Source organism: Clytia hemisphaerica, unplaced genomic scaffold (genome assembly GCF_902728285.1).
Source record: "Clytia hemisphaerica strain Z4C2 unplaced genomic scaffold, Clytia hemisphaerica genome assembly, whole genome shotgun sequence".
NCBI lineage: Eukaryota > Metazoa > Cnidaria > Hydrozoa > Leptothecata > Clytiidae > Clytia > Clytia hemisphaerica.
The window spans coordinates 871,303-886,386 of record NW_027103553.1 but is presented as its reverse complement, the minus strand read 5'-3'; the positions used below and the strand labels follow the sequence as shown (position 1 = coordinate 886,386).

The window sequence follows — 15,084 nt, the reverse complement described above, 5'->3', positions numbered from 1 at the left end:
GAAAGTTTTCGTCAGTCTCATTAATTTTAGATGAAGTTTTATTCACAAAACTATCCACACCACTAGAAATAACATCTCTGCATTTATTCCAATTGATATTTCGAGGTTCACGATAATTTGGTCCCTTGGATATCAATTTTCGCAAATGATTATTTTTAATGAAACTTAAATCTCCGGTCATGATATGACCATGGTCTAGATCAATAAAAGGAGAATCGTGACACTCACAAGATGGAAGGTTGGTGCCAAAAGTTTCTAAATCTGCTGTATTGATGGAATTTACAGTTTCTTTATAATTAAAGATTTTATTTCTAATCGTAGGAGTTAAAGAGTAAACAATCGATAGTGGATCTTTTTGAAGTTTTTCAGGAAGTTTGGAATTCACACAAGGCTTGCGAAGAATATTTTTGAGCTGAATAAACTCAAGACCTTTATTGTGGAAATAAATAGGAAGGATGTGGGAAGGAGATTTCTTAACATTAGCTTTATCAATTTTCATAGTCTTCGTAAGAAAAATATCGATCAATAATTCATACCATCTTTTCAGATGGCTTTCGCAAGAAAAAAGTGAAGTGCTAGCTTGTTCTGCAAGTTTTCGTAAATTTGACTGTCGAAGCCTATCAAACAAAATGCGACATTTCTTGGAACGTTCTTCCGGAGAAAAAGAAAAAATGGAATGAACAAGAGAATCTAGATCAGAGATCCTAGCCTTAACTTTGGAGCGGTAACGGTGCTCAACAAACTTAGTGCCATGTCTGGGAAGAGGTGGAAATAATTTCCCAGCCGGAATGTCCTTGTTCATAGATTTTACTCGCTCATTTAAACCATATGGATAAATAGATCGTAAAGTTTTTATCCAATGATCTTCTCTTTCTAGTCGAAGTCTTAACATTACAGGATCAATTTTCCCATTTAAATAACCATCACCGGGCAAAAGTTCAAGAATCTGGATGGTAAAAGTAGCACCGGGACACACATTCTTATAGTGATCAATGGAAATTTCACAACCTGATTTTCCTTTTCTGTGAATATTCATTCTAAGATTAAGAGAGTCAGCACTTTCACCAACATATTGGACAAAACAAGACGAACACTGAAGAACATAAACATAATTTTGCACTTTGCAATTAATGTTATCCACATCAACATCAAGTGCATGGACTCTGCCAGTCATATTTGATTTTACAAAGTTATTTTTAAGTAAGGCGGGACAGGTTTTGCAGTCTGAACGACATTTGCGAACCGCTGTCCTGGGTTTGTTACTTCCCACAGCCGATGAAACAGGACGACCTCCTACTGCCCTTGTGTTTGGAACACTGTTATCATCGACACCTTCTACAAGAGACTGTTGAGAAGTATCCGATTGATGGAGAGAGACCCTCCTAGGGGTATTAGCCCTAGGGGAGGCTGCACGGTCCAGGGGCTGCCTGGACCGAGCTTTGGACCTAGTATTTACCATGAAGTCGGCTAAGAAATTTTTGTTTTTAGAAAGAAAAGTGGAAAGGAAATGGATACTCACTACCTCAGGTAGCAACGACAACCAGAATTACAAGGGGGAAATCCTCACGCTAGCAATCCCAATTATCAATATATATAGTCTAGAAGTATATATACATATACATATATATATGTATATGTATGCAGTATGCAGTGCTGACGAGTCCTAATAAGGACGAAATGCATATGCTGCTCTGCCACCCAAATCTCCTGCAAGAAGATAGTTGGACAGAAATTCTTTGAATTTCTTCACATATATATCCCCAGGGAATTGGGGATGGTGTAATCTTTATCCAAAACAACCCTCCTATAATCATATTTATTTTTTTAGGCTACTTCAGACTTTGCGAACAAATTACTAAAGATATTTAACGACTGTGCTTTGTCAGTTTGTCGAAGTACAGAAATCATCGTGGATGGGTTCAAAATGGTAAGAATGATTACAATATCCTTCTAAATCCCCGATGTGGGGAAAATAAATGATATGGACGTAAATTCTTTAAATGCTGAAAGGTGTAGCTGACATGGTTGAATTTTGGTCATTTCATCACTTTCAGGATAGGTCTTGTTGAAAAATACCAAATTTTTCATCTGACAAGGGTCATTGCTGTCTAACAGGATCATTTTTTCGAACTCAAGCGACACGTCAATATGGTTAGTGGAGTGAATTTCGGGATGTGAGTGTACGGGGTTTCGTTAAACATGGTGCCTCAAAATGATGATCTGGAAATGTAATGCTTCGTAATATGTATCTCTACTTTCTTGCTTTCTAGTTTGACGATTGTCTGACCCCGAAATACAATGAATATTCACTGAACTATCAAAAAGCCAAATCACATCTAGAGCTTCTGAGGGATGATGAAACTTTTCAAGAATTCCTAAAGGTAAATGATATATCTGTTTTTTAAATTGTTCTATTGAATTCCCATGTGACTGAAGCTTCTAATACTCAAGAGATTTTACAAGCTGATCCATCTTTAAAACCTTAAGCAGCACTAAGACAGCCTGGAGATTTTAGATTAATTTTCAATCTTGTTGTTTTTCTGAGTTCGGCTATTCAACCCATATCTTTCTTCATTATCCAGTATTGTGAGCAAGACCCTCGCTGCAATCGACGTCACATTGAAGATTTTTTGGTGGCACCCCTTCAACACTTGACGAAACTACCCTTACTTTTGAAAGCCATTCGAAAACATTCTCCACAGAACGACCATAACCATCACCTGTTAACACACACCATCTACGATATCGAACAATCCATCAGTATGTAGACTTCAAAAGGCTTTTGCATGAAATTGATAAACTCTGTTTTCAATACCACGTCAAATACTGATTTGCAAATTTAGAGAACTTCTTGAAAATTTTGAAACTGAAATTTGTGTCAGCAAACTCAAGTTGAACTATACTGATTATCTTTCTCTTTCAAACCATTTTTAATGATCGTTTTAATATTTTACAGAATCGATCGAGAAGAAAATCTCATCTTTGATGAATTTCCAACGATTACAAGAAATTCAAGAATTGGTAGTTTGGCCAGTCCTCGGTGATATGGACAAGAAGAATGAAATACCAGAGGTAATTGATATGAACCCTGCACTTTCTCTTTCCAGTTGTTGTTATTTTGTAATATCGAGTTATAGTAGACTTTTGATTTTGTTTAGCTCCCCTGTGAGCGTGTTTCATGACAAGAATTCACTTTCAGCTCTACCCAGTGGCAATTGAGTCCTCGGGTTCCACATGGACCCGTAGCTCAATGGTAGAGTAAATGCCCGCAGACGGCTTGGTTGGTTTTCCAACGGGTCTGGTGGCTGGTCAGAAGACAAAATGAGAGCGACTGTATTCACTTCATTGCAATACATAAGGGCAATTCATGATGCTTCATGAAGTTCTCAACTGTCTATGATTATTGGATAACTTTCAATCTATATCTTTATTTTCAGTTTGTTCGATCGGACTTGAATAATAATCACAGTGTCACCGTACTCATGAATCCTAACCGTACACTGTTACAAGAGGGAGCACTCATATTAGCAGGTAAATTGATTGAATCTGGTTTCACATCTCTCCATTATCTTTTTTTCATCAACATACAAGTTTGGCTTCAATTTGTATCAGAAAATCAAATCAAAAATGCACAAGATATTTCAGCTGCCTAGATACTAACATTTTCATGATTTTTATATATTTTTTTTTTATTTTCAGATAACAACAAGACAGAATTCTACGTTTTTCTGTTCGATGATATGTTATTACTCACTAAGCCAAGAAAACGGGTTAAGGTAAGCTCATCTTCTTGGAAATTTCAAATAAAATAGTGAACATAGACTGTTCACGACTATTCACCCGAAATCTTACTAAGAGTAACTACTTTTTAATCTTATACCTTATAATATAGTTTTACAAATTCAGACGTATGGGCCACTATAAATCGCTCATACATTTTGGGTTAATTATTACATTGTTATAATATAGACAGGTATGCAACAATAGTGAATCATATTCAAACTTTTTATCCTTCCAGGCTACACTAAGGCTCTTTTTAAATTGTTGAACTGAGTTCACTAGTTACTCTCTTGTTACTGATCGACGTGTTTTCGCGAGGACTACCTGAATTATAAAAAGCAAACTAAGGGGGACTAAGTACGAGTTTGTAATTCATTCCCGACAAAAACTTTTCTTAGCAAATTCTCAAAATATATTTTTCATACCTTTTAGCCTCGACGCAATACAGGGCCAGACGAGCGTTCAGGCAACGAACCAACTCTGAATCGAAACAAAAAACAACAATCACTTTCAGATGCATATAACTCTTCTAACTATATCGTTCATAAACAGGTATGAATTACCTCAGAGAGTTAAAAACCTGATTTTTAACTCGAAACATTTCTCCAATTAGTTAAAGTCTTTAACTTTTAAATGTTGAATACTCACAAAGTTTTGTCGATTGATCTCATTGATGTCTATAGAAAGTTACTTTTTATTTTCACTAACCCCCTCGGTTCAATACCCTTATGTATTTTGTTACTGGTAAAGCCCATAAAGACCATGGCCCTACCAAGGATTTATTAAACTTCTTTACTTTTGTCTCGTTATAGCCGTTATCAATTGACAGGCTAAAGATTTATGATTGCGACGACCAAGCGAGCGGAAGTAGCGGAATGAAGAACGCGTTCTGTTTGGTCAATTTCAATCGTTATCACCAAGCAGTGTGCGCTTATACTTTTATTACTTCCACCCCCGAAGAAAAAACATTATGGATGAAAAACATTAAAAAAGCAAAAGACGATGCCACGAGTGAAGGATTTTCATCTGCAAAGGATATGTCCTCAGATGAAGAATATATGCTTTGATGTCCGAAAAATATTCCCTTGGTCTCACTACTTCTGTGAATAGTTGAATAAATCGGATTAAGGTCGTGAGGCCAGTTTACTTTTTGGGTATCGTGGCATATTTTGATTGGTCACTGCAGGCGGTGGTATACAATGCGCAGGCGCACCATGGTAAAAAAAGGAAAATGTATATACACACTGGACAATTTAATTAATGAGGCAAATCTCTATAGTTTATTTTTTTTGTATATAAATTTTTCTCCTTTTTTTGATGTGTCGAAATAAAAAAATCTCTTCACACGTCTAACTGTATTATATATTGATGATGTCGTTGACCCAGAAAAAAAAAGATCGGCTATTTTTCCCGGAAAGCTGGCGACGTAATAAATTCGATTTTCCCGCGATTTGTGACAGCGATGGCTTACATAACAATAGATTTGGTCACCTTGCACGTTTTTCTATGCTCGTATAATGGTTAGATCTTTTTTCGATACTGTGGAAACTATGATTAGTAATGGCGGATTTAGGGATGAGATATAAAACGGACCGAAAAGGTAAATAAACAACATAAATCTTATTGGCTCAACTAATGTTGAGGACATGTATTGAATTATTAGTTAATTTTGCTGTCATATTTCTGTGCATTTTCGATAATGGATGATCATAAACATTAAAACAGGGTAAATATCGTCAATTGCTTTATAGTTTTAAATGAAGGTTTGCGTTATTGATAGTTTTAAATAATTTCATCAAATAAATGTTACTTAAGTGCGATTTTTAATACGAGTGCAAGTCTTTAGAAATACGTTCATACTTATAAATGGACAGAAACAGTATTTACAGTTAAATATTTTTAAAAATCAATCGAAAGAACCAATGGAGTTGTGTTTGTATCATAGTTTGATTACATTTCAACCTAGAAAAGTATGAATAAAAAGGTTATATGTTTCGCTGAACTTGTCCAACTTGTCTAACTCAACAGACTCCTTTACCATAAAATCCAAAAAAGGTTCAAATGTTTCATCAATAATTTCACGGTTTTTTGACAAATCCGCAAAACACAAATATTTTCAGGATTAAAAATAACTACCTCTAGAATTGGTCTTTTTAGAGCAAAATAGGCCATATTATGAACAAAAAAATTTCTCAACCGCGAAATTAAATTCCACAGTGGAGGTTTTTCCCTTAGGGTATACTTTCTATCGCCGAGAGCTCTTAGAAATACTAGGTAAATTAGTTCAACCTCAGCACAATAGCTGTAGTTGTAGCCGTACATTAATAGGTCTTAGATTCAAGAACTCTAAAAAACTTCAATTCATACCTTAATAGACAAGGAACTTCCTTTGTTTGAGTGCTTTCCAGCAGATTGAACGTTTCGACCTCCCAAGCTAGCCGCGCTCTTGAAAAGTTTTCCGTCCATGGGTCGATCCATGAACTCGATGATACTATCGATTAATCGACTCATCGTTTCACGTCGTTTGATTTTCGATTTATCCATCGTTTCCAACTTGTTGAGAATGTCATCCATTTTGTTAACGATATTTCCAACACTTTCTTCTGATTGGTCGACACGTTTCATTAACCTGATTGGACAGAGAAAAAAGATTTCATTAACAAAATTCTCAGAAGAGTGTATTAAAACCCCGGATTCCTCTAGATCATTTTATACCAACTTCCAGACTCATTACTTCGAAAAGATGCATTAAAAGTTAACAGCGTGAACCAAAAATTTCAAAAGTGGTGAATGATACAACTCAAATGTATCCTTAATGTTTTATGATCCTTTCAGTTAACAATGCCTCAAAAACCATACTCGAAATTTCCTCGAATCGAACTAATTTGTGTTCCCCGTAAATGTTATGTAGACTCCATTGTAAATTCACATTTCCTTAGCTCATCTTAACTGCACACGTTTTTTTTACAAGAACATCCAATTTCCTAAGTAATATGGTGTTTTTGAGTCCACAAAGCCTTAAAATGTTCTTAACTTGTTCTTAACGTTTTGGCTATCGGAGTATTATGTTCTTATAGTCTGTTCTTATAATAAAAACTTGTATTCTACTTAAATGAATAAGACAAATATCTAAGACAATTCTAACTCACATTTTGAATTCTTCAGAGCTGATATATTTTTCTTCATCGTCACTTTCAGATTCCCCTTCGCTTTCGCTCACTTCATCATCATTTTCATCACGCAACATCAATTTACTGAGCATGTGCTTTGTCGTCTTCTCCATTTTGTTAATCTCCATCAAATCGTCCTCAACTTCTTCCTGTTGTCATGGAAGCAAGACTTTTGAAACACGTGAGCTGAGCTCTGAGCCTTTTCCACAGATACTTGTTATAACTTTTTTTAAGACGAAAAGATGTATCAGAACAGTTAGAGTGGCCAGGCTGAGGTAGCCACGAAACTAAGAATCAGCAAAATGGAATAGGAAATTGGAATCGTAATTTTCTAAAAAATGCACATGTGAAGTAGTTAAAGCAGCAAGCAATATGCTATGATGGACAATCGAGTCAAGACGACATAACAAGTTGCGAGGGTCTGGGAAAAAATTAGTGCAAAGAAGTTGCGATTTATCAAAAAGCTAGACCGAGTTCTTACCTCGTCCTCTTCGAGTTCTTCCTTCATTCGTGCAACTTCTTCTTCATTCAAAATTCGATCACCATCAGTATCAAATTTGTCAAACAATGCTTCAATCTCGAAATCGGCATGACCCATTCTAGAATAAGAAGCGAAGATGTAATTAATTTGTGATCACAGATATCTTATAAAACGATAGATAGAGCCACTCGGGACGGTGTAGCTCCACCATCCAGTGAACAAATACATTTTGGCTAAAACAATTGATTCAAAAACATTTAAAAAAAAACTAGTTAAAAAACAAACAGGTCATACGTACTTTTTGAGATGAGTTCTCCATTCATCGAATTCGATTTCATTGTCGCCATTGGTGTCAGCATTTCTCAACACATCTTTCAAATCGACGATCTGATCACGTTTGTTGGATAATTTGCTCATCGCTTTGTTGATTCCTGGAAAAGAAAAAGATTGCTAGTTTTGAGCAATGAAAATATAAATAAAGGTACTTTTAGACAAATTCAAATCAAAGGGTCAAAAACAGTTTCTCTCTTCTAAACTTTAAAACGAACGTTTGTTGCATATTTATATTTACCGTGTCTTGGTATATCTGAAAAGGGCAGATCAAGATATAAGTAAAACGGGAAACACACTTCTAAACCAATCTAATCTAATTATATATGTGAAGAAATTCAAAGAATTTCTGTCCATCGTCTTTCAGTAGATTGGGTGACAGAGCAGTATATGCATTTCGTCCTTGTTGGAAATATTGAAAGAACGAACCTTCTTTGAAGTAACCTCCAACATCGAATGGTTCTTCATCCATTTCTTCTTTAACTTCAGCATAAGTATCGTTGACGATGGCCAAGAACATATTCAACAAAAAGAAGAACACCATGAAGATGTAAGAGATGAAATAAAATGGTCCCCAACCCGGTTTGGCTGTGTAAATCTCCATGAAATCAAAATCACCAAGAATCATACGGAATAATGTCATCCTAAAGAAAAAACAGAACTCAAAATTCTTCTTTTTCTGCTGGTACTTCCTGTCAAGTACCTATCAGGATTTGTCTAGAGATTAATGTCTCGATAATGTGCGATCTGAAAGAACAGCAACTGATATTCAGCGTAAAAAATCCTAAAAAGTTATTAACCCATACTTAGCCCTAAAGACCCTAAGTTTGATACACCCTTTCTCACAGACCTTCTGGGAACTCTTCCCATCGGGAAAATCGGCCAAATGGTGGGAAATTATTCTCTAATTTTTGTCCCAACTGAAAAAAATCAAATAAGCCAATCCTCACTACAAAATATTGTGCTATTTTTCCCATCCCCCAGTGAATTTTCTGACTTGAAAACAAAAGAAATTAAATCTCCGGCTATAAAAGATATGGGAATATCAATCCTCATCGAGTTTCAGTCCGTTATTTTTAACCCACTGGCTGCTGAAAAAATCCTACTGGATTTGTGAGAAGGGGCTGTCTTAATTTATTTAAAACGTTAGTCTTAAACGTAAACTCAAAAAGAGAAGAAACCGGTGGACCCCCCACCCCGGTGGAAAAATAGGCCAAAAAATAGTCTCCGGTGGAAAAATATCCACTGCGAAATCGCTCTATGATTTTATCCCCATTGAAAACTGAATGTAAAAAATTGTACCCCAAAACCATCCCCACTGGAATTTTCGAGCTGGAAACAATAGATTTTCTATCCCCATTGGCATTTTGATAGAAATTTTGATCCCCACTGAGGGAAAAAGTTCTACCGGGGCACTGAGACAGGGGTGTGAGAAAATGTGAAGACGGTCGGTGAAAGATGAAACTTACATGGCGACACCGACAGAGGAGAAAGATTTGACTTGTGCTCCAAAGATGGCAAAACCCCATTGCGCATATGCAAAGAAGATGATCATGAACATGAAAGTGAAACCTAACACATCTTTGGCACACGTGATCAAAGTGTTCTCCAGCTCAGCCATGGTCTGGTTGAAACTAATGTATTTGAAAACCTGTCGAAAAGATGATGAAGTTTTATATCAATTACGAAGATATTCATCGGGTAACCCGAAGGGCTAGGTATCGTGCGTGCTTTTGCTGGAAAGTGTACCGAGTAAGTCACGTGACATTACAATAGAATTTCAGCGCTTGACCAATCAGAAGCTTCGCGGGTTTTCGAAAACAATAGCAGCAATATTCTTTGCAATATTCATTTTTTTTTCTTGGAAGAGCTTAAAGCACTCCATCTAGCCCTTCGAGCTTTATAAATCCATGGGTAATTTATGAATAAAACAGTGGAAAAAGAGGGAGTGGATTTAATAATAATTTTTCCGGGGCTGACCTCCTCCTCGATAAGTTTTCTAGTTTGATCCTCAGGCGGGAAAAAAGTTTTTAATTACACATGGTCAGCTAATTTTAAACTTTTCATTTTAAACTCATGTGCTCACGTACCTTCATCCAGGCCAAAAACAAAGTAACAGCGATTAAATCATTGAACAATTCTTGCCATTGAGTGACCAATGAGAATCGGGCAAACTCGTCACGTGTTCGAAGGATAGAGGTTAGTGTTGAATTAACAGAGAAAGTTCGGTATAAGTTGAGTGCAAGGCATCCATACGTTAAAATCAAGATGATAACATCAACAACATTCCAAACACCTGTATACAAGGATGAGATGTATTACTTAGGCGAGACCAATTTTGATTTAGTTGTTTTACGGACCCGACCGACCCTGAAATTTCAAAAATCGAAATAAAAAGAATTCATTTGGGTATAGTACATTTTTATTTTCATTGCTTTACAAACTGCCAATTTTTCAAAATGTTGGTAGTTTTTCCAAGGTTTGGGAATTCTATGTTAAATTTTTCATTTTATCCATGAATCCGAGCTTTTCGCATCTTTGTCAAGATGTAGTAGTTTTTGCTTCCTTTTTAGGAGATTCTATAGGTGAAATGCTACTTTTTATTTTTTGGGTAGCAAATTAAACCGGCCTCCCCTTATAACAAAATATTCAAAACCACAGTACTTATAAATAGTAAAATGATCCAAATGATTTTCGTCGCTAAAGGTTTGACAAACATTTAGTAAATGAATAATTCCTTATGCTTTTCTAGCTGTGGTGTTTAGGGTTTTAATAAATAAAACGAGTTCCATTTTACGAGTGCAGCGGATAGCCCTTATGAAAAAAATCTATAAAACTTAATGCACATTTATGCATTAATACCAAATTTTACCAATTTTATTATATTAAAGTACCGTAAATTCGTGGTTCTTCTTTATTTAACCTTCCTTAAGGGAAGAAATTTAATTAAATTCCGAGAAAATTTGTTCCGCGAAAATTTCTTCCCTTAAGGTAATCCTATCTAGTTGTTAACCTTTGAAATGGCTCAAGCCATGGTTCTTGACCTCGATGATTTCTTCAATAGTGTAGTAAAGACACATCAGAAACAATAATCCTTCAAGTCCCATCACGAAATAATCAGTGGTTGTCACATAACGAAGCAATTTTAATGTACTAAATCGATAGATGTTCAGTACAGCACCAGTTGCAGGAAACTCGAACAATAACCTGTGAAATTAACAAGTGAGTATGTTCGCCTACACGTTTCTTTATTTAAGAACAAACTATATAAGAACAGAAGGCTTCGATGGCAAAAGTGTTAAGAACAATTTAATAATATTTTAAGCAAATTTCTTAGGAAAATGGACAAAAAGTTCATAAAAAATGGGAAAAATAAGAACATGTTAAGAACATCTCAGGATCTAAAAGCTCAAAAATGTTCCAATAAGGCTGAAAATGTAGCCTGAAAGCCACTTAACCCCTCAAATCGAAAAATTCAATGAAACAAAGTGGAAGTACTGAAACTGCAATTCTCGCCCAATCTTTAAATTCTGAAAAACGTTAAAATACCCAAAATTGCCAATATATTTCGGCCCGATTGTAGATGTGTGGTGTCATAACTTACGTGCCGATGGAGAAAAGATTAAGGTTGGCATTGTAAACAGCAAACTCAACGAATAAGGCTCTTGTTCCACGATCAATCCAGCTTTTCTCCTAAAGAAATGATCAAAAAAGACGTTGTTATAAGTATTCAATCACCATTTTCTTGACAGAGGCTGGAAGCTAAATAAAATAGAACTTACCTGATATTTCTCATGTGTAGATAAAAAGTGATACAAGTTCAAAGCAAAACTTAATAATTATTTAAAAACTTACAAAAAGATCTTTGATCATTTTCTTCGATTCACGTTTATTATCAGACAATTCTCTCCAATATCCACCGCCCGGATAAGTTGCTAAACGCCCGGTGAAGCCACGCCCTTGCAATTCTTCTTCAGATGAAAACTTCCACCTGAATCGTTAAAATTAGAGAAAAATTATAAGTATGATATTGGGACTGTAAGAATTTCTAAACACTAAAATTATGGGTATAAACTTTTAAAACCTAGCTCGTATGCTTTAATAGTTTTATTTTTATATAAGTGTTCCCGTTTCATGACCGACACATGTTTCATATCAGGACAGTATCTGCCTATTGTTATATTATGCTGATATAAGCAAAAAAAATGTTTTTCTTTTCCTCTTTTTGACCAATCTTGCTCCACATTCCTGAAAATCCCATGTGAAAAAGCTTATAAATTAAAATTGATGAGTAAGCAAAAGATATCACTCTTATTTAAAAACAAAATCTTTAAAGAGCTATAAACCCAATCTATTAAGTATTCCCTATATATACTAGCAAATTATTGATGGTACTTACGCAGAATTATTATAAGCAGTATCGTTGAGGATACCAAATTGTGTTTTCTTTTCCACATCCGGATGATAGTGTGTGTAACAACCCTCCATTACCGGATCCATAATGGGGTCGACACTAAAATGAAATTAATTTTATAATCTAATGTAAAGTTATTTCGATTTATGTATTCAAATGAAAATGAAAATATCAGAAAAGTTTAAAGACTTTCAATGAAAATCTGCAAAAACGGCGATTTTCGACATTTTCGGTCGGAAAAATCTTTTTCTGAAAAATCCGAATCGGCGAATCTTTTTTGGGTATTGCTAATACGCATCTTTGTGCAAAAAAACAATCACGATGAGATCTCAAGAAAATGCCAAAAAACCGGTTTGTCCGGCATAATTCAGCCGGAATTTTTTTTTCTCGAAAATCAGGCTCCGTCACATTTTTGGCATTACTATTTTGCATCTTCGTGCCAAAAATCAGAAAAAACTAATGAACCAATCTGGAGAAAAGCTATGGTAAAAGAGGGACGAACGAACGAACGAACGGACAAAGGTTACTTTATAGGATCTCCAGGTAGGTCCAAAAAGGGGCTCAATTTTTGTTAAAATATAACTTTTAACACTAGAGTAATTTAGAACAGTCTAAACCCATTTCTCAGATTTAAAACTTTTCACGTTGTTATAAAGCCAGTGGAAGCCAAGAAAGAATTACTCAAATATTGATGGAATATAACTTCATTGGCGATTCCACAATCACTTACTTGCACGAGTCTTCTTGGACACGAAGTTGTCTGAGGCGTGTTCTTCCCATTAACTTATTCTCGAAGAAAATGTAACCTATTTCAGAATGATGCACATCTGAACCATCATAATATTTCTCCCAAAATAATCCGTCCACAAGATTGTTTTGTAAATACTAAAAACAAAGCATCTCATTTTTAGTTGATGGTGGTCCAAACCCTATTGGGAGCTCATCTGGTCAATTTCTAGGTACTACAGGTTATGAAATTCTTTGACTAGCATGTAACAGGTTAGCATTTAACCAGAGAAAATCTTCACGCATCCGACCTTAATGAACTTAAACCAAATCCCATTCTTTAAGAGCTGCACAAAGGTAACTTTAACAAAATAATTGTCTAAAGTAATTAAGCTTACATTCCAAACACCGGGGACAGTATTGATGCCATCAAACCCAGGGTCATCAATGAAGAGACCTTTCATGACACGTGTGAATTGAAACATTGTCCCATCCAACATCAAAAAGCCCACTAAAATGAAACAGACAGATCGAATTATAAATTAGATTTTATGGTGCGTTTATCAAGATTACTCAGGAAATAGGAACATATGTTTGATATCCTTATTTGAGACCTCGAATTGTTAAACATATCTCATTGAAAATACAATTTGTAATCTGACTGTTACACGAATACAATCGTAAAAACCATGAAATCTTATTGTCAAAATTGTAAAAAGATCATTTTTGAAGTAAGAGGAAAAAGCCATTGATGTCTGAGAAAATACGACTTACTCAAACAAAGCGTGATCAGATATATAAGGTAGACCATGAGTTCACTCAACGTCATCCGAACGTACGTATCTCGATCGTCCTCTTTGCTGATCCCTTCTGTGGCCGTGGTACGCCATAAACCTGTGAAAAGAAAGATGACTATTCAATATTTTTTTACTAAGGGACTGGAGACTAGTATCAAGTTCTGAATCTCTCTGGTGAGTGTGGCGAGAGCTCAAATTAAAATTAGGCTTTCACGTGTTTTGAAAAAAGCAAAAAAATATGCATATCAAAAGCCAAAGTTAAGATACTCTGGGGAGAACAATAAGAGACATTTCATAGTTAGCTAAAAAAGTACAGTATTAAAAGAAAAACACCATTGAAAGGTAAAGGAGCCATTTCTTTATATAAAATAAAGTTTATACCTCTGATACCACGCCCAAGACGTGTAAAAATGCCCACCGGTTGGTGTTTCGAGAATTCGACTTTCTTTCTCTTTTGTTTGTTAACAATGTCGACATCATCGCTTGTCAAACTGATTGATGACATTGATGTGTTTTCACTGGCTATTTCTCCAGGGTCCTCCATTGTGGTAGCAGTTGTGATTCCTTGAGTATTGACAATACCTTCAAATGCAATAAGATAAATGGATGAAAGATTGAACTTCAAATCCTATTCAACGTGATCTCAAAAGGAGGATCTTGATAAAAGATCAGGATGTTTCAGAGTGCGCCTATAAAGTTCTCGTAATGGCCATTAAAAACCCATACGGGGGTGGACGAACCTTTTAAAGTCGAAAAAGAATATTGAAAATGTGTGGATGCCCCCTGGAAAGTGGTAAAATTTCCAAATATACCCTTAGAAAAGTTCTTTTCATACCTTTAAAGTGAGGGAGGAACTAAAGTCTTTTATCCCCTGGAAATTTATGAAATGGAATGACCCAATATACAAAGCTTCCTTTTATCATGTACGAGTGAGATTAAAGGTTGCAGCGGTGAAATAATTAATAACCATGTATAGAAAAATGGCCAAAGTAGAAATGATACAAAGTATATTTTTGAAAAATATACTAGCTGTCAGTTTCTTGTCAATAAAGTTACTTACCGTTCAAAAAATGATCGACGATGTTGGTGAAAAAAAATCCTCAAATAATATCCACCTGTTAAAAGTTTCCAATTCTAGATTTTACTCATTCATCATAAAATATCATAAAATTGTCGAAGAAAAAAAAATTCCTTGACACGAAAAAAAAAGATAAAATATTGAAAAAATACAAAATATTGACAAAAATACAAAATGATGAATAAGTCTTTTGATGAATTGGGGTATTCATTCTGTAAAATACCATATGTAATAGATCAGTTTCCATGACAACATGATGAATTGGGAATTCAATGATTCAATTATTCTTTGGTTAATATCCTCTTGCC

The 15,084-nt window shown here is 35.2% G+C and overlaps 2 protein-coding genes across 11 annotated transcripts in view; one reads left to right on the top strand and one right to left on the bottom strand.

Moving 5' to 3' along the window:
• LOC136800393 (pleckstrin homology domain-containing family G member 7-like) overlaps positions 1 to 5,202 on the top strand; it is a 64,685-nt gene extending 59,483 nt beyond the window's left edge. For 8 of the 10 annotated variants that reach the window (XM_067057042.1, XM_067057043.1, XM_067057049.1 and 5 more), the window contains 8 exons: positions 1,829 to 1,927; positions 2,271 to 2,381; positions 2,583 to 2,760; positions 2,957 to 3,072; positions 3,438 to 3,531; positions 3,700 to 3,776; positions 4,213 to 4,332; positions 4,593 to 5,129. In XM_067057042.1, the coding sequence (XP_066913143.1) occupies positions 1,829 to 1,927; positions 2,271 to 2,381; positions 2,583 to 2,760; positions 2,957 to 3,072; positions 3,438 to 3,531; positions 3,700 to 3,776; positions 4,213 to 4,332; positions 4,593 to 4,847 (1,050 nt within the window). In that variant the 3' untranslated portion in view covers positions 4,848 to 5,129. Of the gene's footprint in view, positions 1 to 1,828; positions 1,928 to 2,270; positions 2,382 to 2,582; positions 2,761 to 2,956; positions 3,073 to 3,437; positions 3,532 to 3,699; positions 3,777 to 4,212; positions 4,333 to 4,592 lie in introns of all 10 variants that reach the window. The other 2 variants (XM_067057044.1, XM_067057052.1) reach the window with 2 other exon arrangements.
• A 198-nt stretch (positions 5,203 to 5,400) lies between these two features.
• Positions 5,401 to 14,895, bottom strand: LOC136800387 (polycystin-2-like protein 1). The gene is made up of 17 exons (XM_067057030.1): positions 14,759 to 14,895; positions 14,080 to 14,280; positions 13,676 to 13,795; positions 13,300 to 13,412; positions 12,906 to 13,060; positions 12,161 to 12,274; positions 11,617 to 11,752; positions 11,366 to 11,454; positions 10,775 to 10,968; positions 9,852 to 10,057; positions 9,231 to 9,412; positions 8,191 to 8,405; positions 7,730 to 7,862; positions 7,432 to 7,549; positions 6,930 to 7,099; positions 6,148 to 6,409; positions 5,401 to 5,742 (listed from the first exon to the last, which is right to left on the bottom strand). The coding sequence occupies exons 2-17, from the start codon at positions 14,240 to 14,242 to the stop codon at positions 5,731 to 5,733; spliced, it is 2,382 nt and encodes a 793-aa protein (XP_066913131.1). The 5' UTR covers positions 14,243 to 14,280; positions 14,759 to 14,895; the 3' UTR covers positions 5,401 to 5,730.
• Positions 14,896 to 15,084: the final 189 nt, after the last annotated feature.